This window comes from Rhinopithecus bieti, unplaced genomic scaffold (genome assembly GCF_001698545.2).
Source record: "Rhinopithecus bieti isolate Rb0 unplaced genomic scaffold, ASM169854v2 scaffold_6513, whole genome shotgun sequence".
Classification (NCBI taxonomy): domain Eukaryota; kingdom Metazoa; phylum Chordata; class Mammalia; order Primates; family Cercopithecidae; genus Rhinopithecus; species Rhinopithecus bieti.
The window spans coordinates 2,824,083-2,848,838 of record NW_016805931.1 but is presented as its reverse complement, the minus strand read 5'-3'; the positions used below and the strand labels follow the sequence as shown (position 1 = coordinate 2,848,838).

The window sequence follows — 24,756 nt, the reverse complement described above, 5'->3', positions numbered from 1 at the left end:
GCTCAGATTTTCCTTCCAAGTGCATCCTGGAACTGGTCAAGACGTACCTCACCAAAACCACTTTTCCTCCTTTCTGCCCCTGCCTGCCTCAGGAAATATGTGAGTCAGGTTTTACTTGAGGAAGTGTTTGTTGTATTTCTGATTTTTCATGCCATTTTTTACATAGTTCTATATATTAAAACAAACAGAAAATCACAATAAGCTCTATCAGTAATTATTATTGGTGGATTTACTATTTGTAAGAATTATTAAAGCCATATGTTGAGACTTCTCCAGAGAGAAATAATGGTAATTATCTCTACCATTTTATCTCTCTTTACCAGAGAGAGATTATTTGGTATTGTAAGATACCATGTTTAAGCCATTGTATCAATATGAAATACAAACCTTAGGCAGTATTTAACCACAAAATAAGTAAGCTTTTTAACTTTTAAGAAGTGGTCAGCTATATCTAGCTATGAACGAACAGTTGAGTATATAATGAAAACAAATCACACTGCTTACCCATTCATGTATCTATTTCTCAAACACATTACAAATCTCCACTAAAAGTAGAGTATGGTTGAAGGAGATTCTCAGAGCATCACCACACTAGAGAGGTAGACATGTGTGCAAAATCAGCCAAGGATGGAAGGAAAGAGGGTGTGGTGCACAAGGAAGGAACCAAGTGTGGACAGAGAGGAAGGCAGCTGACCTCCAAGTACTAAATTGCATCCGTAGGGTAGAAGCGAAAAGAGGCCTCATTAAAATGCTCAATCTCAGCAGTTCAGTTAAACAGATGAGAGCCTAGACAGGAGATGATCAGATGATCACTAAGACAGGGCTTCCATGACCCATGGGTAAGAGCCTCTCCTCAGATCTCATGTACTCCGTAGGGAAAGCAACACCCAATTCTGGAGTTCCTCTTCCTTCCACATGCCTGTGAAGATTCAAACTCTTGTTGTAAGCCTCTAAACTCTTGCTGATTCTGTGTGGAGACCTAGTTTCAAATACACAGTTGATTCTCTGGTTTCATCCAAGTTAGTGGTGCTGCTGTAATACTGCCTCCATTGGTTGCTGGCAGCCTCCTGCTCATCCTAGTTCCAGACACGTACTTGATTCTCTGGTTTCATCCAAGCTATGATGCTCATGCCTGCAATATTACCTCCACTGGTCAATGACAGCCTCCTACCCATCCTCTGAGACTCAGCCCAGGGGTCATCTCCTTTGGCCTCTCCTTCTCTTTGCCCCGACCTCAGGTTCAGGGGCCCTTCATTCCACCTCTATGTCTCCTTGAGCTCCTTCTCTTATCTCCTGTGTTGTATGCCTGTTATCTGTGTATTTGGGAGTGACATTCAAGATCTTTAACAACTGGGACAGCGCTGGCAGAGCCCTATCAGAACATAAGCCGGTTCTTTCATACCAGTGCTGAACGGCCACCTGTCGGCCTGGGGTAAGGTGACTTTCACCCACAAGACAGTAAACTCTTTAAAAATAGGGCTGTGTTTTATTCATTGATATACAACCAGTGCTCAGAACACAGGAAGGGTTTAATAAATGTTTGTGGATTGCTTGAAAAATCTACGGTTGACAAAGGCAAAGCAAGGAGACACAGTAGCTTCCACTGGCTGTCTTCATATATGATGCCTATACTTAAACCTCACTCTAGTTTTGTGTATCTGCATAATAGTCAAACTAGGCAAAATGTAAAAGAAAAAGAATATTCTGGGCTTCCATGAGTGAACCTTAAAGGGCCCTAAAGGTTTAGGTAATTAATTAAACATTTGTAAATTCTGGTCAGTTACAAAGTCTGTTACCACCAAGAACAGTACCCCCTACTCCCAGCCTCCAGAGCCCAGTATTTATAAACCCATCTTCCCATGTTTTACTCAACACAAATTCTTACTACTTTTTAAAAATTTAACCAACTCAACAGATGATATTTTTTAATGGCTGTTGAATTATGATAAGCCCCTCTTGCATTATTGAGAGTTAATTAAAAGAGAATAAGCTTACTTTAAGAATATATAATTGATGAAATTTTCTCTTGAGACACCAGAATTAAAACAGGCTAGACAGTCTTCTAGCAAAATCACACATCAGCCATACTCTCAAGGCATCAGTTATGCTGTGTGGACTTAGTACCAAATATCCCTTAGTTCAAGGTGATTCTAAGGACAGCACTCTAGTAAGTGTAGCATCTAAGGCTGCACTTGGTACTAGGAGGGCTCCTCCACTAACATTTCCACCAACTTGGCTTTGTTTTATATTCCAGACCGGAGCATTCATAAATGGGGACTTATGCTAAATGCAATGTGTATTTCATTTTTTCCACTTTGTAAAATGTGCATATAGTTTGTTACGGGATATTAAAAAAAATGCTCAGAAGCACCATCCTATAGCAATAAAATATTGTTCTAATCAAAAGCTTGGTTGTACTACATAACAAGCAAGTTCATAAAACCATTCGGTGTGAAGGTTTTCAACATTGTTGAAGAAGGAATTTTGCTGTTACAGAAAAGATTAAAGGAAAGGACTGTTCTGGTGAGGCCTAAAGCAAAACCATGGATCTTGTGATGAAACATACATTCTGCCATGACCAATTGTCACCAGAAAGGTTTTGAAGGCACATTATAGCACTGGATAAAATAAATCTATATCAAGTTATAGACAAAGAAGAGGGCTGGACACTCACAGCTTGGTGCTATGCCATGACTCTCCAAGAGGCTCACTGGGCAAAGACTCGGGCTGGTTCTCCTGGCCTTGAGCTGGAGGGTGTTTTTTGTCCAGCAAATAGGGGCTGTGCTACCTCTTACAAAGTGAGCTTTATTGGGTAAGTGAATGAATGAGGAACCCAAATAAAGATGATTTTGGAGAACCCAAATGTAGACATGGAAAATTTCTTTGCTTTACAAGAGCTGACAGAAATAATGATATTCTATTTGCCTAACACATAGGGGAGCAGAAGTAATGAGCTTTCTTAAATGCTATTTCTCTGTAACACATTGCTGATGTCCTACATTTTACCATCATACACATCTTTCCAGGTAGTCTGTATTTCTATATGAAACATGGAATCCAAACAAATTGTTGCTATGAAGTGATCAGGGTGTAATATATCTTGAAATGGAAGGAAAGCTAATATAATTCTAGCTGTATATATTTTAATAACCACATAGAGGTTTAATGTTATAATATAGTATATGTATTTTGAAGACCAAAATGTTTTAAGGATTAGTTTAAATATATAATTTTTCAAATTTGTCTTATCATTTCATTTTATTCATTGTTGTAGAACTTAAGAGTTGTTGCAAACAAATAAATTTTTATAAACTTCATCTTAATAAATTATACAAAATAGTTGACTTTCAGTCATTATACAATTAACATGAACCCAAGGAACCTGGTTCTATGAACAATGTCTAGACACAGTAAATGTTTAATGAAATTTGGTTACTAGAAATTTATATCAGAAAAAAATATCTGTAGGGGTTAAATTTAGTGATCATTCTATTGCTTTCTCTTGATCTCTGATGGATTAGAAGTCTATTAAATATCTCTACATTTTGCTTGACACAAGTGCATTGTAATTACAGCCATCAGGCCATCGTTAGCCATTTATTATTTTCATTTACTAAAACAGTCTCTATGATGATGACATCCTGTGGGATTAGGAATCTAATGGAAACAAAATCTTGAAAAGTGAAGTTTGCAGGGTGAGACCCCTCATCAGAACAATATCTTCAGAATGAAAAGGTAAAGCCGGTGTAGGGAAAGTGAAGCCTCAGGGGTGCTAAGGAGGGAGACTTCCTCCCAGCAGAGTTGCCATACCTAGCACCAGCTTTCTTGCATCTTGCTTTTATATCCCCACTGCATCATCATAGGTATCTAGAGACCTCACCAGGCAGACTGACGGTCATGTGTGGGTTGCCTAATTACAGGAACCTGAGATTTGACCACTCAGCAGCCAATTTTCTCTTTATGTAGAAAGATCTGATGATTTATATAATCATCATCATCATTAATACCTCAAAGGTGACCTCACCCAGAAATGCTGGGAACTGGTGGAGTAGGACAGGGGTGGGGCCAGTGTGTTCCTTTAAATTCCTGTGTTCCCAGTGCAGGCTCCCCTGTCTGAAGGCATTTCTGGAGTGTTTTCGGCCTGTTCACTTTTTCTTACTGTGTTTAACTTCTGTTCATTCGTCTGGAAGATCCCAGCCAGCACCATGACTGATGATGAACTGTCTGCCTTGGTAGTGGATAATGGGTCAGGGATGTGCAAGGCAGGCTTTGGTGGTGACGATGCCCCCCGGGCTGTGTTCCCCTCCATGATAGGGCGTCCTCGACACCAGGGTGTTATGGTAGGCATGGGCCAGAAGGATTGCTATGTGGGAGACGAGGCTCAGAGCAAGAGGGGCGTCCTGACCCTGAAGTATCCTATCGAGCATGGCGTGGTCACCAACTGGGATGATATGGAAAAGATCTGGTACCACACATTCTACAATGAGCTCCGTGTGGCACCAGATGAGCATCCCATCCTCCTCACCGAGGCACCCCTGAACCCCAAGATCAACCGGGAAAAGATGACTCAGATCATGTTCGAGGCTTTCAACACACCAGCGATGTATGTGGCCATCCAGGCTGTGCTGTCCCTCTACGCCTCAGGACGGACCACAGGCATCGTGATGGATTCTGGGGATGGGGTCACTCACACCGTGCCCATCTATGAAGGTTATGCCCTGCCTCATGCCATTCTCCGCCTGGATCTGGCAGGCAGAGACCTGACTGATTACCTCATGAAGATCCTGACAGAGCGAGGCTATAACTTTACCACCACTGCTGAGCGGGAGATTGTGCGAGATGTCAAAGAGAAGCTGTGCTACGTAGCCCTGGACTTTGAGCAGGAGATGGTCAGGGCAGCCGCATCCTCCTCACTGGAACGGAGCTATGAACTTCCTGATGGGCAGGTGATCACCATTGGGAATGAACGCTTCCGATGCCCTGAATCCATTTTCCAGCCTTCCTTTCTGGGCATTGAGTCCAGTGGGATCCATGAGACAACCTTCAACTCTATCATGAAGTGCGATGTGGATATTCGCAAGGATCTCTATGCCAACACCGTGTTATCTGGAGGCAGCACCATGTACCCGGGCATTGCTGATCGGATGCAGAAGGAAATCATAACCCTGGCACCCAGCACCATGAAAATCAAGATCATAGCTCCCCCAGAGCGGAAGTATTCTGTTTGGATTGGGGGCTCCATCCTGGCCAGCCTGTCCACTTTCCAGCAGATGTGGATCAGTAAGCAGGAATATGATGACGCTGGTCCTCCTATCGTTCACAGAAAATGTTTCTGAATGGGCTTCCATATTAGTGGGCTTACATTTTCCCTTTTCCTAGGTCACAGTGATGGTACTGCTTTTATCCACTTTCAGTAGAATACATCACTCTTCCTAGTGTAAACCAGCAAACCTAACTCTCCATCCAAGTATCCTGGGCTTTTACCCAGATAACCACATCCGGATCTCTGGCAAGTACAGGTGAATTCTAATACCATATTCTATTTTCTTTGTCTATACTGTTCAAAGATATGTAGGCCAGCTTAAATACATATAAGTGACAAGGAGTAAAATCATGAGAAATGTCATTTCAGAATGGATAACTATAATTATCAAGCTTTAAAACCTAGTTCTCGCTAAAATATTTAACAAGAACAAGCTGTATAAACTTGTTTTTTTAAAAAAAGGTGTGTATGCATTTAGCAACCATGTCTTACGAGTTAAGTATCTTTGTTTTGTTTACTTCTTTGTATGGAGATAATGAATTATAAAGTTCAATAATATCCATATATACATAAGCACCAGGAAAATAAAATATATTTTGAAATATACTGATGCATCTAGCTATCTGAACAGCTAATGTGAATTTCTTTACTCCCAAAAGTCATCATTTTAATAGGTACATATTTTAATTGTTTCCCTTGCTAAATAATCATAATGAGACAGCCATCATTCCATTAATGTTTATAAATCATCTAAAGTTCACCTCATAGTGGAGTTCTGCTGCTCAAATCATATTTTAATATCTTTCTTATTGAACCTCCTCATAACAAAACTACAGACAACATCTAATTCTTAAAAGAGATAGACATGATAATATCAAATTAATGTCATTATGTTACAATTTGACAGAGGAAATATTATTTCTGTTTCTTAGCATAGCAGATCTTGAACAATTTCTGTAGACCAGGATTATAGATATTTCTCTTATGCAAGGATTTCACTGTGGGAAAATATAGCTGCAGCATCTTTATTGATTATAAATTTTACTACCAGTATAGCAACACAATTTTATTCTTGGAAAGCTTTTAGAATAATTCTACTTTATTATGTCCAATAACTAGCAATACTTATTTATGCAAACTATCTCTGAGATACTAACATCTTTGAAAATATCAATGTATCTTCCTATAATGTCTAAAATATTTTAGTTACTCCAGTGGTGATTTATCAACCAATTTTAAGTACCAGTATTTTTATTCCGATCTATGCTTTGATTTCTGAATATTTGGATATCAGCATTATTTGTATTTTTCAGGGTAATTTCTGAAAATTTAAAATATTTATTTGGATTGCTTATTCAGGCATTATCAGGTACTCCGGAGGGAGGAATCGCTTTTCTTTTCTTCTTAGTTGGGAAACTTGTACTTATGTTATAAATCTTTAAAATGGAATCAGTAAGAATTTTTTGTTTAAGATAATACTTTTCAAATAAATTGATTATTCCTATTGCCTTTATCTGACAACATAATTTTAAAATGCATGTAAGCAAAATTAATCTCCAAAAACACTTTATTTTATATAACTTGCTTTCAGTACATTAAAATTGCTTCATACTTGTATACTTGGATTTCCTGTTATTTCTCCTCAACCATTCCCTTAGAATTAGAGAATGGTCCAGATAGCATCGCTTTTTATATGTGTGACCTATTCATCTGTATGTTACAATTTTGTACCTCATACATTTAATCGTGTAAACATTAAAAGACAAATTTTAAAAAAAAAAGATAGCTAGCCATTTAATATTATATAGATTTCTCATAATCTAAATTTTAAAGCTGGGACTCAGTGGACAAACGGATCTTCAGGTAATTAATAGGCAGAGACAATGTCAACAATAATAATCATAATATTTTGGATTTATATGCTACAATGCATTCCATTTGCAGAGTGAGTAGTTCTCACAAACATTCTGACCTGCATTCTGAATTACCACAAAAAAAAAATATATATGACTTCCCACCCACAGAATATATATGGGACAGGTAATGTGAACATACAAGAGAGTGAGCTATAGAGCCCCACAACATTAGGTGAAAATATGAGCCCCATAATGCAAACTATGCATTATAAATCTTAAATTACTGTGGTAATTTAAGAGTTTATTATAAATAAAATCTACAATTTCTAGATAACAAGTTGGTAAAATGCCAGATATTTAAACCTAGAGTTTTGGGATATTCTCCTCTTTATCAACATTGACTGACTTATGGATGAGTTTAATGAAGAAACAGCCCATTTCACAACGTTACGTTTTAGAATCAAAGAATGCCATCTACATAGGTCATGCGATTAACATGCTATTCATGTATCACTAGCCTGGCTCATCAACCAAGTTACTTAGAGAACTTTATATAAATATAGGGTCCCTGGCCCTGGGCTCAGAAGGTCTGGTTCAGTGGGTCTAGAATGAGCACTAAAAATCCAAATGCACAGCCAACTAGAGGAATCACAGCTCCACAGAATTCAAAGTCCCAGCACATTACAGGCTCCATGGACTGGAAAGCACTCCAGACATTTGCTTCATCCATCTTCGAGGATGAGACAGCACTGAAGCCGACTTCTCAGATGAATTTCATACCTTTGTAAATGATTTTCATTCTCCCTCTGTGATGCCTCCTGAGTAGCAATATAAAGCCGGGGCTGTATCACAATCCCCTGCACACTGTTGTTATTTCCCAATCACAGGTAATATTTTTCTGAAAGCATGACTGATCCAATGCCAGTTCCAACATTCTTCTACTCTTCTTTCCTAACATATAAATGTGCTTAATTTTCAACAGTGAGCTACAGTAATCCTAGGATACAGGTTGAACTATATCCTATCTAGATATGCAGTTCACAATTCTGTAATACAGAGGGCCTAAATATGAGTATTACATTATCCAGGCAATCAAAGGATAATCCTTTGGATGACAAGGACGTTGCCACATTTATTCACTCATTACACAATTATTAATTCAATGTCTTATGCCAGAATGTGCCTAAAGAACAAAGTGTACTAAACACAAAAATTTTTCTTAGGTGTCTCTGGCAGCATTATGATCACTAATTGTTGGGGTTGGTATGGTGATCAATTCTTATTTTGAATACTTCTATTGGACTGTACCAGAAACTCATTTTTAAAATGTAAAACAAAAATGTTCACAATTTTAAAGGCTCATTTCAAAAGGATCCTTCAAAGTCTAGAGAAGGATCCCCTCTTCCAAAAAAAAATGATAACTCCTCCCTTGAATCCCTACTGTATTGTTTACATGCATACAGCCTCATAAACACATCGCAAATATGTGTCCTCCATTCCCACCCCCAACATCATCAATATGCACCTGGGGGACAGAAACGGGGACAGTATTTATTCCCTCTTTGAATCCTCCAGGCTTTTCCTAGTGCCAGGCACATCATATTGACAAACATGGTTTGAATTAACAAGTTAGTGAGTTCATGGATTCTGATGTACCTTGCGAACCCAGTTCTGCATTGCCTATTTTTTACCCATCTATTCTCAGCTCCTGGTCTGTTAGCATCTGTTCCTAGTCTGTTAGCATTTGTTTTGTTGGTAGTATATTTCCTCTGAAGCATATTTTCTCTTTTTTATTTCTTCCTCTCTTTTCTTTCCTTTTCCATCCACTTCTCCCATGTTTCTCAACATGTAGAGCTAGATTTTATTTTTCCCCATCATAATGTTATTTATTACATAGTCAAAATTATCGCTAACATCATTTTTTAACAAGACATGGGTTTTATTAAGGGCTTACATACAGGAAAGAGAGTCCAGCAGCAGTGGGCTAGACAGGAGAACTGCCTTACATACAGAAGTGGTCCAGTGGTGGCAGGCTGGAGAAGACACCCACCTTCCATATGGTCTAGTGGTGGCAGACTGGACAACATAACCACACAACCCAGACTAACGTCATTTTAATACCACTCATTTATCTTGATTAAACCTGATCATCTCATGTAGTTTCTTTAACTTTTATTTTAGAGTCAGAGGGTACATGCCTCTGACACAGGTTTGTTACCTGGATATGTTGCATGATGCTGAGATTTGGGGTACAAATTAGCCCATCACTCATGTACTGAGCATAGTACCCAATAGTTTTTCAAACTTTGTATCCCTTCCTCACTCCAGTAGACCCCAGTTTCTATTGTTGCCACCTTTATGTCCATGAGTACCCAATGGTGAGCTTCCATTTATAAGTGAGAACATGAAGTATTCAGTTTTCTGTTTCTACATTAATTTGCTTAGGATAATGGCCTCCAGCAGAGCTGGGTTTTAATAGTCTTTTACTTGTCCATTAAAGTTTGTTATTCTTCTGATTGGTCAAAGGCTCATCAACCTCATCTTTTGGAACATGTGCCATCTATGTGGCTGCTGAAATTTAGAAGAAAGAAAGAAAGAGAAAGATTTAGAGAGAGAGAGGGAGAGAAATGAAAGAAAAGGGGAGAAAAAGAAAGGCTTTCACAGAGTACAGTAGTATATTCAGTTCTTTTAATCTATCTTTAATCTATCGGCATTCTTGCTGATATTTTTCTCTTTTTGCTAAGCTCCAATTACTCTAGAGTTGACAGTTTCAGATATGTGACCCTAACAATTCAAACATTATAATACATTTAAAAGTGTGCCTTTCTGGTAACTATTCATAGCCTCCTTCCAGAGTTTACAAAAGATTCCTTTCAAAAAATGTTTGAAGTTAGGAACTAAGCATGTGGTTTGCCCAATACTGCTTCCAGATGTTGATAAGTACAGTTGGAATGTCTTTAAAGATATATATGTATATATCAGTAGACAGACTTCTCATTAAAACTAATTTATACTTTAAGACTTCCTTTTTAAATGTAAAAGGAACTGTTTGAGTTATAACTGTCATTAAAAAAAAAAACTAATCCCATAAGTAATGAAGACTCTAGAGCCTCCTCAAGTTTTCCTGCTTTTTTTCATCCTATTCCTCTGATGTCCTAATCACCTCATAATTTTAAGTTCAGTTATATCTCTTCAACAGATGTTCCAGTATGATATGATGACAGAAATTTTATCTAGACAACACCATAACACTGCTTTAAAAATGGAAAAATCTTATTTAATTGGCTATTTGACAATATATGTTAAACGGCAAGTTATTCTCTCAGGAATTGGGAATGAGACATTTGTAATCACGCATATACTAAATGACCCTGTCTGGTTCAAAAGGAGCAGAAACAAAGCTGACCCAGCAAGAAGGATAAAAGCTTCTGCTCGTGTCCCCTTTGTGGGTGTATTCCAGTTAAGAAAAGCTTTTCTTAGCCATTTTATAAGTCAAGAGGGAACAGGCAAAGCCAGACACCAATATGATATTTTAACATGGCTCCTTCTCACACCGCATATTCTCTGTGACCCACTCAAATGTCCCTGAATGTCAGCCTTTCTTGTAGCAGAGAAATACTAGGTTGGTGCAAAAGTAATTGTGATTTTTGCCATGAAAAACAATGTAGCTACTCAACATTGTTTATTTTTTTTTTCCATAGTTGGCTGTCAAAGGAAAAGCTGGCCTCACCAGTAAAGACAAAGTCATGTTCTTTGGTGGAAATGCTGGGATCTTCTAAGGCAGCACACCATATTCATAATGGAAGTTTTCCACAGAATCATGAAGTTTTTAAATAAATCTTGAATTACTCTGGTAATTTAAGAGCTCATTACATGTGAAATCTATGATTTCTAGATAATGAGTTGGTAAAATGTCAGAAGAAATGTAGAACACATCCTTATTTTTTATAAAAATGGCATTCAAAACATTATATCTTTGGCTAAATTCGTCAATTTTATCAAAATGGAAGAAATTATAAGCAGTAAAATAAAGACAAAATGTACAATTTTAAAATTTTGATGGACTCAGAGAAACAAAAGTTGATGTAGAGAAAGGAAATTTCATCAATGAAAAAGATGGTAAAATACCAATTAAAAAGAAAATTCTTGTGCTACCAAACTCCAGATCTTATTCCTTCTATCTAACTGTATCTTTGTACTCACTAACCATCCCCTCTTTATCTGCACTCCTTCCTACCACCCTTCCCAGCTGCTGGTAACCATCATTCTACTATCTCCATGAGTTCGGTGTTTTCTAGCTTCCACACATGAGTGAGAACATGCAATATAGTTAACGGTAATTTATCGTATATCTCAAAATAACTAAAAGAGTGGAATTGGAATGTTCCTGACACAAAGAAATGATAACTGCTTGAGGTGATAGATACCTCAATTACTCTGATTTGATCGTTATACATTAAATGCTTGTATCAAAATATTACATGTACCCCATAAAAATGTATAACTATTATGTATCCCTGATAATTAAAAATGCTTTCTTAAGTCTTTATTTTACCTGATCTCAGTAACACTTACTCATTACTTTCATATTTGAGTCACTGTAGCCAAAATCTGTAGCCAGTCTGCTTGACTGCTCCTCAAATACTGCCCCCACAAAGGAATTCTTTCCATTCATAGGGTCAAGTATGTAGGATGAATATAGTAGATACTGAATGATTTATTTTGTTTTGTCTTGATTTTAGCTAACCAGCAACTTAATGCTCTTTTTATTGAACAAGAATTTCCTTTAATTCCCTTTCATGTGAACCTTGATGGGAGGCAAGCTCCTAAGTTATACTCGTTCATTATCAGCTAGAACTTAGGCTCAGCCTATCAGATACTCTATTCTGAGATTTTCAATACTTAGAATCTGACAAAGTGATGCAAATTTGCAAGAACTGTTCAGAAATTACTCATGCATTTTGTGACACAGGAACTCATCAGTGACAATGGCGTGGTCCCGTAATAGAGTCCTAAACAGACTATTGCCTTGGCACAACTTAAGCTAATTTTCTTTTCGGTTTCTGTCCATTTCCCAAGAATGGAATCTGTGAGCTATTCACTATTCTTTCAAAACTATTTTTTCCTGCCTAAGCTATCTAAAGGCAATTTCTGCTGCATGCAATTAAACATATTTTGGTACCAGGGAATGGAATTGTAGATAACAGACCCTTAAAGAATTGAGCAATTCTAGGTTTGGTCATCTGGCTCAATTCAGGCTAACACAGTTTTAAAAAAAAAAAAACCTACTAGCATTCAAAGGGGAATCTTATAGCTCATGGCAAACAGGAGGGAAATTGCTCATTAAAATATCTCCTGGGATCACTTAAAATAAAACACTTTTGGGGGTCAAGGCTGTGGGGAAAGAAGCTTTCACTGTCATTGAACAGTATAAAGGATATGAGTAATTTCATGTTGAAGGATGGATGGCTGCCTTCACTGACTCCAGCCAGCTTAAAAGAGAGTATAACAAAGTTAAATTCCTACACATATCTCAAAGCATACACTAAGCTAAAAGAATCTTTTATCTCTTAGAGACATAGGACTGAGTACCTCAAAAACAAACTTCATTGATTGAATTCACAGATTCACTAGGACTTTCATTTTAAATGTAGGGCAAAGATGGAAAAGATTGAGACCCCAAGAACCAGAGTGGCTATTTAGAAGAAACTGAGAACCTGGAGATCCCAAACATCCAGCCCTGCCCCTTTGAGGCCAAAGCAGCCTCTTTTTCCTTGTATGATGAAAGCTTTATCATTTGGTTGCGCACCTACAACAGCCTTACCTAATGGAAGGTCCTGAAAACAAAAAGCTAATTTTAACAGTTAGGATCCTTGTATGTAAAATAGAGAATACTCAGAAGGTTTTAACTGAAGAAAATTTAATTACAGACTGTTTACAGAGGTCTAGACAGGATTAAGGAATCAATAAGGTATGATGAGACATCCAGGGCTAACAACAGCAAGAATCCATTATTATCACTAAGCTTGAGGGGTTAAGAAAAAGAAGAGGTATGATCATAGCCCAGTAAGAATGTCAAGGAAGAGGAGCTATGGTCATAAAGGAATATAGTCCCAGCCAGGACCCTGGCAAAAGAAAAACAAAGAAGAGAAAATAAAAACCCTGACCTCTCCCCTCCTTCACTCCCCAACAACTTCACTGGGGTCTCCCATTGGTCTAAACCAGTAAGAAGCCAGAGATCAAGGGAAGCCAGGTGATACAGTTCTTAGAGGTCAGCACACAAAAGGGCAGAGCAAAGCAGGGTCTTTATTTGCAGTCATGCAAACAATGGATAAGTCTGGAAAAATATAAGAGGTATCTTTTAAGCTAAATCTGGTGGTAATTCAAAATGTGGCTATTATTCCATACATAGATTTTATTTGCTACTTACTGAAGCAAATAAGTAAATTCCCTGTAACTATTAACATGGTTAATAGTTTTTCTCTGAGATAAAAAAATAACTTTTTAGTAATTTGCTTTTACCCTGTATGGACATAGATAACTTTACCATCTTGCTGCAGTTTTAAGACAATTGCCCAATTCTGTAGTACAATTCAGTGTTCAGTGACTGTCTCATAATGCCAGAGGACATCACAGTGGTTTACATCAATATTTTGGAATCTATAGAGCAGAATGCATTACGTAACCTTAGCAAATCTTACTAAGAGTGCAAGGGATAAATCTCACAAAAATACAAACAAGGGTTTTACTTCAGGAAACTTTTTTTTTTGAGGGAGGAGGATGGAGATTAGGATATATTTTTACACCATATGCTCCAAATAACAAGATGCTATCACCTTTGAGTGATAATTTCTCCAATGGATTTAGGCTACCTTGAAAGCCATTCTGCGACTTCACCCTTACAACCCAGCAAATACAAAATTTCTCAACAATTCTGTGGTAGGTGGAGTTACTCAATAGAGTTGGGAAGCATCCCCTAGGGCAGGAGTTCAGCAGCATCCCTTAGGGCAGGGGTTCCCAAACCATGGGCCACAGTACTACTCTGTGGCCTGTTAGGAACCCGGCTGCACTGCAGGAGGTGAGCGGTGGTCTAGCGAAGCTTCATCTGTATTTACAGCTGCTCTCCATTGCTCATATTTTCACCTGAGCTCCACCTCCTGTCAGATCAGCAGCGGCATTCGATTCGTAGGAAGGTGAACCCTGTTGTGAACTGCGCCTGTAAGCGATCTAGGTTGCATGCTCCTTAGCTCCTTATGAGAATCTAGTTCCTGATGATCTGTCAGTGATTCCCATTACCCCCAGATGGGACCATCTAGTTGCAGAAAAATAAGCTCAGAACTCCCACTGACTCTGCATTATGGTAAGTTGTATAATCATTTCATTATACACTACAATGTCATAATAATAGAAATAAAATGCACAATAAATGTAAAGTGATTGGGTCATCCCGAAACCACCCCCTACCTCCTAATCCATGGAAAAATTGTCTTCCACAAAATCGTGGTACCAAAAAGTTTGGGGAGTACTGCCCTACGGCTTTAAAGCAACACATTACCCGTTTCAACAAACAACTCTACTTCTCTTAAGAACGAGTTCTTGGGCCGGGTGCGGTGTCTCACGCCTGTAATCCCAGCACTTTGGGAGGTGGAAGTGGGTGGATCACAAGGTCAGGAGTTCGAGACCAGCCTGACCAAAATGGTGAAACCCCGTCTCTACTAAAAATACAAAAATTAGCCAGACGTGGTGGCACACACCTGTAATCTCAGCTACTCAGAAGGCTGAGGCAGGAGAATCGCTTGAACTCGAGAGGCAGAGGTTGCAGTGAGCCAAGACTGTGCCACTGCACTCCAGCCTGGGCAACAGAGCAAGACTCTGTCCCAAAAACAAAAGAAAACAAACAAACAAAACAAGTTCTTAAATTGCTATTGCATATAGGTAGAGACTGAATATGTCATCTTAACATGTAACTTGCAACCTGAACTACTTATTAAAAACTGGTTCACCTAGCCATAAAAACTACCATGCCGGCAGCACTCCATAATCAGGTAGTACTATATTCAGGTTGAGACTGAGTCAATTCTGAAGGTATAAATAAGTTGCACAGACAGATTGCTCACACCTAACCCACGTAAGTCCCCATTTTTTACTGGTAGGTCACAGGGGTAGTGTATGTTTCCAGGAATTAATGTTAACTTAGAACCAGTATCCATCAATCTCTGAAACATATGCCTGTAGTATACAGTTACCCTTGTAAATGGTGCAGGGTATTCATATTTAAATTCACACATGCAACTTCATGAGGAGTTGCCTATAATCAGTTGTCTAAGGAGCTTAAAAAAAAAAGCGAGCCAGACTTACAGAGAGCTGCCAGCAACCAGAAACGGGCTCTGCAGTGTTCAAACCCGGCCACAGGAATAGGCCAGGAGAGCAGAGAAGGGGGTCATCCTAGCAGGCAGATCTGCAATCAGAGCAGGTTTTTTTACCACTTGAACTTTGAGGTAAGAATTTACACTCATTCCAGGGCAGTGGCTAACAAATAAGAGCAATAAAATTGAGGATGATTGACAAAGAAACTTAAGGGGAAGACATGAAGGAGAACTCAGAAAAGGAAGGAGTATTCATATCTAATGTGAATGTATTCTCAACAGCCCTCACTGTAGAAGAGACTAAATAATCACATTGACCTACTGCAGGATTGTCAGTCTTCTTTTCCAGATGTTCAAGTGCCTGAGCAGTGAGTTCATAAATAAAGAAGCCTCCACAGAAGAGGGCAGAATATGCAGAGGACCTACACCACAGGCTCACACAGCCCAAGGCTACTCTGGCTGCTTCCACGGCGGAGTGCCCGCTTTGCTAACATAAGCAACCAGCCCTAAGCCCTGAAAAAGTGACATACCCCAGAGGAGCCAGCCAGAGCCCTGATGGCATGTTGATTACATTGCACCTTTTCCATTATGGATGAAGCACTGGAATTAAAAGCGGATTTGAATTTGCCTTCTCTGCCAATCTTGCTTGCTACTATTGCTGCCTAGCAAGAACTCACATTATAGTAAAAAATGCAGGTCAGAGGGTTGGACATTAAAGAGCTTCAGTGTCTAGTCAGGTACCATATCACCCTGAAGTAACTGGTCTTAAAGAAGAATGGAATATTGTACTGAAGAATCAGCCACAATACCACTTAGGAAACAACTCTTAAAAAGTTGGGGTGCTGTCCCCCAGGATGCAGTACATACACTGATCCAGTGAGCAAGAAATGGTGTTTTCCCGTGACTGGAATACATGGACCTTGCAAGGGAAAAATAGAAGTTGGGGAAATACCCCTCATTATTACAGCTAATGACTCCCTTGCAATTGTATTTATCATCCCCATAGCTCTGCACTCTGATAGTTTAAAGCAGAAGTTGGCAACATTTTTCTGCAAAGGGCTGGATAGTAACTATTTTAGGCACTGCAGGGCATGCAGTCTCTGTCACAATCACTCTGCCACTATAGCTTGGAAATGGTCATAGGCAATATGTAAATAAATAAATGTGACTATGTTCCAATAAAACATTTGTTTACAAAAACAGGTGACAGGCCTATGGGCCATCGTTTCCTAAATCTTAGTCAGAGGAGGAATACTTCTACAAGTGAACATAAAGATTATTTCATTTCATTGAAAACTAAAACCATCCCCTGGCCATTTTTAGCTCCCCTACCAGTGCACAAACTGGCATAAAAGGAAATTACTATTGGCATAAATAACTGATCCTGACAATAAAGAAGTTTGCTGCTTCATTATGGAGACAAGAATGAATATGGATAAGGTCTAGAAAATCTCCTGGAGTACCACTTACATAACTATGTTCAGAGATAAAATTAACCAAAGAAACTATAATTTCATATAGACAGAGCACAAAGGCTCAAGTTCTTTGCTGGTGAAGGATCATCCCACCAGGTAAAGTAAGACCAACAGCTGAGTTGCCCCTCAAAGGTTTCCTTTGGGAAGAAAAAGTAATGAGTTCCAGATTCAAAATGTTGTTTCAGGGTCCAGAAAGACATTGGTTGGTATATACCTGGCACAGCAAGAAGGTAGCGATAGAGGCTATAGTCCTCTTTTCTGCAACTCAAAAAAGACATCTAGACAGAATTGTCTGCTAATGTAAAACAGTTGGGACTGGCAGACGAGAGGCAGAGAAGAAGATACCCCAAGTCAACCAGAAAGCAAACACAGCACTTACATGGAGGAGTAATTCAACATATTCAAAATCACAGCATAAAGGTGCTGAGGTGGAGAGAGAGGCAGTATGTTTATCTTCATGACCATTGTTTCATTATTTGTGATTAATATACTCTATGCTAAGAAGATTAAGAATACTAAAGAATAGTAAGCAATGTGTTTGTTCTCATCAGATTGCTCTGGATGAGAATACAAGATATAAGTATGTAAAAAAAAATTAATTAAAATGAAGACAACTGGACAAGTGATATTAGGAAGTACATAAAATTTCTAGTGATAAATTCCATGATGCAATGACCTCTGAGAAAGAACAACCAGCTTTGCTGGTGACTGTTGGAGCAGGAGCTGGTGCTCGTTGGAGCAGGAGCTGGTGCTCTTGTGTACACAGGCTTTATTTTCATAAAGCCATTCAGGGTCTCATGAAGGTAATCTAATCAAGGTGGTTCTTTTTTTTTTTTTAGAGATAGGTTATGTTGACCAGGCTGGTCTCCAACTCTTGGCCTCAAGTGATCTGTTTCAGCCTCCCAAAGTGCTGGGAATACAGGCATGAGCCACTGCACCCGGCCTAATTAAGGTGGTTCTAACAGCTCCTGGAACACTAATGTGTGGTTATTTTTAGAGGACTGAGAAGTCTATTCCAAACAATTTTGCGGGTGGGGGAGGGTGGTTAGGGCTGTGATAAATTATAATGGACCCAAGAGAGAGCCAGTGTTATGACTTCTGGACTGGTAGTATCACAGAAGACTTCTAGACAGAGGTGAGTTACACTTTGAAGGGAATGTTGCAGTCCTCTTCATTCTGTGTTTAGCAGCTACATTTTCTTAAAAAATGGTAAAAACAAGGCATTATCCAGATGAGAACCAGATGTAGTTTGGAATCAGTAGACTATGTAGGGGCAGCAAAGCATAAAGAATATGGATTGCTGATGAAGCTGGATCAGGGAAAATCAAAATTGAAATTCAGGATCCTTTCTTTTCAGACCCTAAATGTCTGAGGGGAGCAGGTAACACTAGGCTAAGAGAAAGAAATTGTCACCAGCAAAAAGAAAGACAAAGCAGAAGCCCAAGAATTAATGTGATCCACAGCAGGGTAGCCTTGTACTTAGTGGCACGCTCGAGAGAGAGATCGGGCTATGTGTGGATAGCATGGAGTCAACTGTATATTATCTTTCAGGTAACTTGAGTGTTAAGGAGTGGCAGGAGGTCTTGCTCACTGCAGTAAGAACCTACAGCATCATCCAACGATTAATATAGGTAAGTTGCTCAATGGGGCACATTTCCCAGGCTTTTAGATTGAGGACCTGTACCCGGAAAAGAATGACTGTGGCCTGAGAGTAATATGCTTCACATGGATTTCCTTAGGCATATGGAATAGAATTTCAGTTGAAAGTGAACATTTGCTTGGAACTTTTAAAGTTTCAACCACTCACATTGGTGGAATCTGTTCTCTTTGAAAATGTGAGAAATGTTTGCCATTTGAAATTTTTATTTCCAGACCCAGAAATATTAAGGTTTACAGCTTTAGAAAAGAAACACATGCTTTAAAATGTGATGAATATGCTTAAGTAACCTTATATGAATCCAACAAGACTTAAGAGTATAGATAACTTGGAGAAGTCATCCTCTTCCAAAGGAAAATCTACAGCATTTCCACCAATTCTTTTAATATTAACCCATTACACATTGCTATAAATAGCATAATAAAATATAACATATGTAGCTATATTTGATTTATTCCAGGAAATAAAGAAGAATGGTATAAAGAAACACTCTTTACAGTATTTCTAGAAAGACTAACAGGACTACCTATTTAAAAATCCAAATCTAATAAAACTAAGAAATAATGAACTCTTCATTGCTAGGCTTCAATTTAAAGACAAAAGAGACTGAGCACTTTAAATTGAGAAGAAAAACTAATTCCGTGGAAATTATATAAAGTAGGTTGACACTGTATAAAACTCTTGAGTTTTAGATAAAAGTGCTCAAGTCGGGTCAACATTATCTTTTTTAATTCTTCAAGTACAGACAGTTCCAGGAAAAAATGATCTAGTCTTTGCTCCTGGATTTATGATGGAACTTCCCCTTCTTATATTTGCCAAATGATTTGAATAATCTCATCACAATACTTTCTTGGAAATTACAGACAGGGACACATTGTGTCTCTCAGTCAATATATATGAGTCCATATGTACATCTGTCCAATCTACCAAGACATTCCCTGTCCTTGGCTGGAATAATAAAATGACAACTAGAAAAGAGAATAATGAAACTGACTTCTGGTGGTTTCTCTAATCCCCCATATGGGGTGTGCATACATATATGATGCCCTGTAAAGAGTCCAGGATGAATTAGACCACAGGACTGATGGGTGCTGTGACATGAGGAATGCGTCTTGAGCATCTGTGAGGTTATAGACTTAACTGTTTCTTCACAAATTAGATTTTATTACTTGTTTATATAAAAGCTACTCCCTGAGTAAAATTTTCTTTTTTTTCAATTCTCTTTTGAATCATCTTGCATTTTCTAAACAGCTAATGTGGTAAGTATTTATGGGAGAAGAACTTTTTTAAAAAATGAACAGAGCTATTGCTTCTTTCTTCTTTCTAAACGGTTCCCAGGACATCAACACTTCCACAACTGCGATCCCAGGGACAGCATTGTCCACTGGTGGACTTGTCACTTTCTGACTTCCTTCCACATCTCCGTTCCCTCTTGTTGGGCACCCCTTCCCACCTCAGATATCACCTTCAGTCGGTCAGTGCATTTTCCACAATCACCACTAGTTCCAAAGCAATCATCCACTCCCATCAACTCAAGCCTCATTTACTATCTTTTCCAATTCCTCCTCTTTAAAAAGAAAATATTTTGGAGCTGCTAAAAGTTCCAGCTTTTTTTGTTAAAATATCTAACTGACAAAGATTGTGTATATTTAATGTGTACAACATGATGATTTGATATACCTCCATTTGAAGTCGAAGCAGTAGACAATTGGTTTATTACAGAGTCCTGACTACTAGGCTACCCACGAAAACCTGTTTGGTTTTAGCTTAAAAGTTAGCATTTCAAAATATTACTCAAATAACCAAAATGTTTCCCAGGCTTAAGCCATCTTTGTGATTGCTTTGAAAAACTGCTCCTGCTTTGTGTTTTAGATGGAGCTGCTGAGACTTGAGTGTGTAGCATGTACTCTCCAGATCTGGTCTACTCTCACTAGTCATTGCCGACTCTTTATCTTAAAAGAGGCCAGTTGTCACATTATGGAGAAGGTCATGGTATTTCAAAAGAAGTGTAAGCTCATTATAAGAAATGCAGCTTGTAAAATTGCTTCTTTTTTATAGCAATCAAACAGGTTATGCATATTCTTACGCATACAGATATTTAGAACTATTGAACACCTAATGATAACAGAAAGACATAGCCAACAATGTACGCGCAATTCAACTGTTGCAGTCAGTACTTTATGGAAGAGGTAACTGGGTCCTCGTCAGGGTAAAGTGGGAGCAATGACCCACTTGTTAGCTGACTGCAGAGAGGCTGCCTCTATGTGTTTCTGGGGTTAACAGTCCTCAGTTTCATCAAGCTCCTGAGTTCCTTGATTCTTTTATTGCAAATCCCCAAATCCTAGGGTTAATTCGCACAGTGAGATGTATTCATATCATAAAGGAATTTCATTTTGAAATCCTTATGGCCAAGCCTTGCTTCTTGTGGGAAAAGTATCTTGGATTCTCTCTGCAGTTGAGCATCCCAGGGGAAAGTTAATAATAAGAAAGCCTGTAGTACAGCTGCAACACACGTGAAATGCTTTATGGAGACTTGACTCAAGGCTAAGCATGGCATGAAGCGATTCAAGACAGAGAGTTGTATGCAGTCAACTAATCAGTTTTCCCAGTTAAGGCAAGTCCCTCAGAAGCCACCAACCCGGCCTGTCACCTGGGCCTCTTACACAGATGCCTGTCTGCCTGGCTTACTGGCACCTCCACAGAACAGAGGCTCTCTTCTCCACTAAAATATTGGAGAGCATATTGGGACTTCACAAAATCTAAGTCCAAAAACTGAGGCTACAGTGTGTGTTACTGGGAATTGGGAAATGATTTGAGCTCATCAGAAAAGTTTTAAAAAGCATCCCAAGAGCAGTGGAATTGAGGCTATGATTTCTTTTTTCTTTTCTCTTTGAATTAATAATTTCTGAAATATATTTTATCTTTACACTAAGGTGGTATTTTTTTAACTTTCATTTTGGACTCAGAGTTACATGTGCAGGTTTGTTATGTAGGTAAACTCATGTCACGGGGATTTGGTGTACAGATTTTTTGCACCCAGGTACTAAGCATAGCATAGTAAATGATAGTTACTTTTCCTGACGCTCTCCCTCCTCCTACTATCCTCCCTCAAGGAGGCCCCAGCGTCTCTTGTTCCCCTCTTTGTGCCCATTGGTTCTCATCGTTTAGCTCTCACTTATAAGTGAGAACATGTGTATTTGCTTTTCTGTTCCTGCCTTAGTTTGCCAAGTAGGCAACAGGTAATTAAGATGTATGGCAAGGAGACCCCATGAGTTTCCTATTGCTCTTGCAAATAATTACCACAATTTAGTGACTTAAAGCAACACAGGTATATTAGCTTACAGTTCTGGAGGTCAGGAATCTGAAAAGGGTTCTACTGAGCCAAAAATCAAGGTGTCTACAAGGCTGTTTCTTCAGGAGGCTCTAGATGCATCTGTTTCCTTGCCTTTTCTGCCTTCTAGAGGCCACCTGCATCCCTGGGTTCATGACTCTCTCCTCCCTTCAAAGCCAGCAGTTACATCACTCCAACCTTTGCTTCAGCCTTCACATCTCTTCCTCTGACTCTCCCACTTCCTCTCTCACTTGTAAGAAACTTGTGATTACATTGAATGCACCTGAATAATCCCATATCAACACGCTTAACTTAATCACACCTGAAAAATCCATTGTGCCATGTAAGGTAACATATTCACAGGTTAGGACAATTGAAATTTGGACATCTTTTCTGGGGGAGTAGCATTATTCTGCCTTCCATGGGGGTGTTGCTTATTTCATTTGGAATCTCATGGATAAGCCTCAGATACTGTGAGAACCACATACAGACAGAAACACAAGACTGAATAGTAGGACACAGTATTGGTCACACCTGGGTGAGACGTGGTGGACTCTTGGCTCATATGGCCTAGATTTAATTCCCCACCCCAGCTCCTATTCACTGTGTGATTTTGACCATGTAAATTTGCCTCCTCGGAACTCATTTTTCTTATTTGCAAATTAAATCTAAAAACAGAACCTATTTTATAGGATTGCTGGGCTGATTCAATGAAATAATGTGTATGTGGTACTATGCGTGGTAAGCATTAAATATTATTTATAATAGAACACAATCATTATATATTATTTATTAATGATGGTCATAGTAAGTATTAAATAAATAATAATATAATAAATAATATGTATATATGTATACATATAAATAAATACATGTGATTCATATAAATAAATGTGTATTATTTATTAAAGATAGTCATAAATACGCCCCGAGTAAACAGAAACTAGAAACCAGAGAGAAAAAATAAAATACACATCCCTAATGTCTTTCTGCAGCTGCCACAGATGATTGGGAGGAGATGGAGAGAGAAGAGAAGTGTGCTGGCTCAGAGGCTGGCTTGGGGTCGCTGATCTCCGTGAAGGATCACATCTGAGGTAGCCAATACCCCTCTCACAACCTGGTCAAAGAGCCTCTGGGCAGGGCCTTCTGCTTTAAAAGAACACCCAACTACAAACACCAAAGCACAAAGATTTTGTTTCTTCTTGTTTAGTCTCATAAGAAAGTTTTTTGAAAGTGTGATCATTGATTGAGTGAATGAAAATTAAAGAGGAATGGGCCACTGAGTGCCCTCAGGCCAGATGGAGCTAGGGACCGTGAGCTCTGTGGCATGACTGTGCTGGATCGACGGAAAGGAGGACTGAGAACCATGGCCTCTGCCCTTGCATTTGCCTAACGTTGAAAAAAAAAAAAAACCATGTAGCATATGTGTCTGGACAGAATTATATTGCCAAATACCTGCATACCCTTTCTCTGTTTTATTTTCTGCTCCAGTGGTATCATCTTGGGAGGTGCTTAGAATTACTTGAAATCCCAGATTACTATTTTTTTAATGAGGTATTTTGGAAGGAAATGCACCCTTCCCAGCTCTCAGGGCACTTGACTTGGTCTGTGGTTCCCTTTATGAGTTTGGACAGCTCCAGAGGCCAACCAGGAGTTCTGGGCACTGATTGTCTTGCCCTACCCCAGTAAAGCCGGACTACTGCTCAGCTCATGTGAGCAGCCTGGTCTCCAGTGAAACACTCTGTTTTAGCTTCTAGAGCACCAGCAGCTGGACCTGGGAAATAGACTATAGGAATCTTTAGCAAGAAGCTGGCCAGGCTTTGGATGCAGTTTGGTTTATAGTTTTAAATATTTAGACATATAGTATGTGCATCTCCAGTTGTACTCTTGCCTTGGAAGCTGTAACTGTTAGGGGCAGGTCCATAAGCAGTATTTCCTCCTGCCGTCATTAAAGGGATGTTCGTGAACCAGACAGGTGGAATATATTAGTCTTCCTCCAAGCTCACAGAGACATAGACCCAACCACAGAAATTTAAAGAACAGGAGAAGTGGGCAGAGAGAACCCTGCTGGAGAGGAAACACCTTTCAAGTAAATTAAGGTGTCTTCAGGCCTAGAAACATAAAATATAGTTTCTCTGCAAATCAATTCCATGAATTCTATCTGAAGGTAAACAAAGACAGATTCAGAGTTGAAACCACATCCCCTATGGTAAAGGAAATTGGAATTACATTAACAGAGAGAACGTCCATAAAAAACTCTTCAAATCAAGTCCTCTTTTATGTCACATAGTCTTTATCAGAAAAAGGATGTAGGGGTCAAGGTCATTTCAGAAGGTATTTCAGGGCAAGCATGTCTGATAAAGCCCTGGGACACCCAGCAGCCAGACTTCCTTGGGAATTCTCGTCTGCTGCTCTCTCGAATCCCTGCCAATTCCTGTGCCTTGAGATCCAACCTTCCCCAGGGAGGCTGACCACCCACGGTACATTGTCCCAAACAATCATCTCCAACATTTCTAGTGTAAGAGTTCCATTTAAGAAAGGCTGCTGCACTGGTATAATAAAATGTCTCTCTAAGGAAATGCCCTTAGAAGTGAAAACAACCGAGGGAATCAAAGCTGAGCTGAAAGAACCATGTCAATAGGAAAATCCCAAATGCTCAGCCAGGAAAATGAACACGTGTGATAGAAGGGGTTGGGAGGGAAGCCAATGCAGAGAACACCCTAAGTAGGTCAGTGTTCAGATTATAGCCATCTGCCTGGCAGCTGCAAGCAAGGGAACAGTACAGGATCTGAACACCCCTCCTCAACT

At 39.0% G+C, this 24,756-nt stretch overlaps 1 protein-coding gene and 1 long non-coding RNA gene across 3 annotated transcripts; both read left to right on the top strand.

Annotated features, from left to right (window-relative positions):
- The first annotated feature begins 4,117 nt into the window (after nucleotides 1-4,117).
- ACTBL2 (actin beta like 2) lies at nucleotides 4,118-6,882 on the top strand. 2 transcript variants are annotated; one of them, XM_017874171.1, is made up of 2 exons: nucleotides 4,206-4,334; nucleotides 4,461-5,336. In XM_017874171.1, the coding sequence occupies exons 1-2, from the start codon at nucleotides 4,206-4,208 to the stop codon at nucleotides 5,334-5,336; spliced, it is 1,005 nt and encodes a 334-aa protein (XP_017729660.1). The 2 variants fall into 2 exon arrangements, with proteins under 2 accessions (XP_017729659.1, XP_017729660.1); XM_017874170.1 differs by having other exon boundaries at nucleotides 4,118-6,882.
- An 11,139-nt stretch (nucleotides 6,883-18,021) lies between these two features.
- On the top strand, nucleotides 18,022-23,373 carry LOC108531010 (uncharacterized). Its single transcript, XR_001886040.1, has 3 exons — nucleotides 18,022-18,095; nucleotides 18,512-18,591; nucleotides 22,944-23,373. It is a non-coding gene; the product is annotated as an uncharacterized LOC108531010 (long non-coding RNA).
- The last annotated feature ends 1,383 nt before the right edge of the window (nucleotides 23,374-24,756 follow it).

Bases quoted from the DNA above. Each gene is read 5' to 3' on its own strand.
- ACTBL2 (XM_017874170.1), top strand. From the start codon at position 4,206: ATGACTGATGATGAACTGTCTGCCTTGGTAGTGGATAATGGGTCAGGG.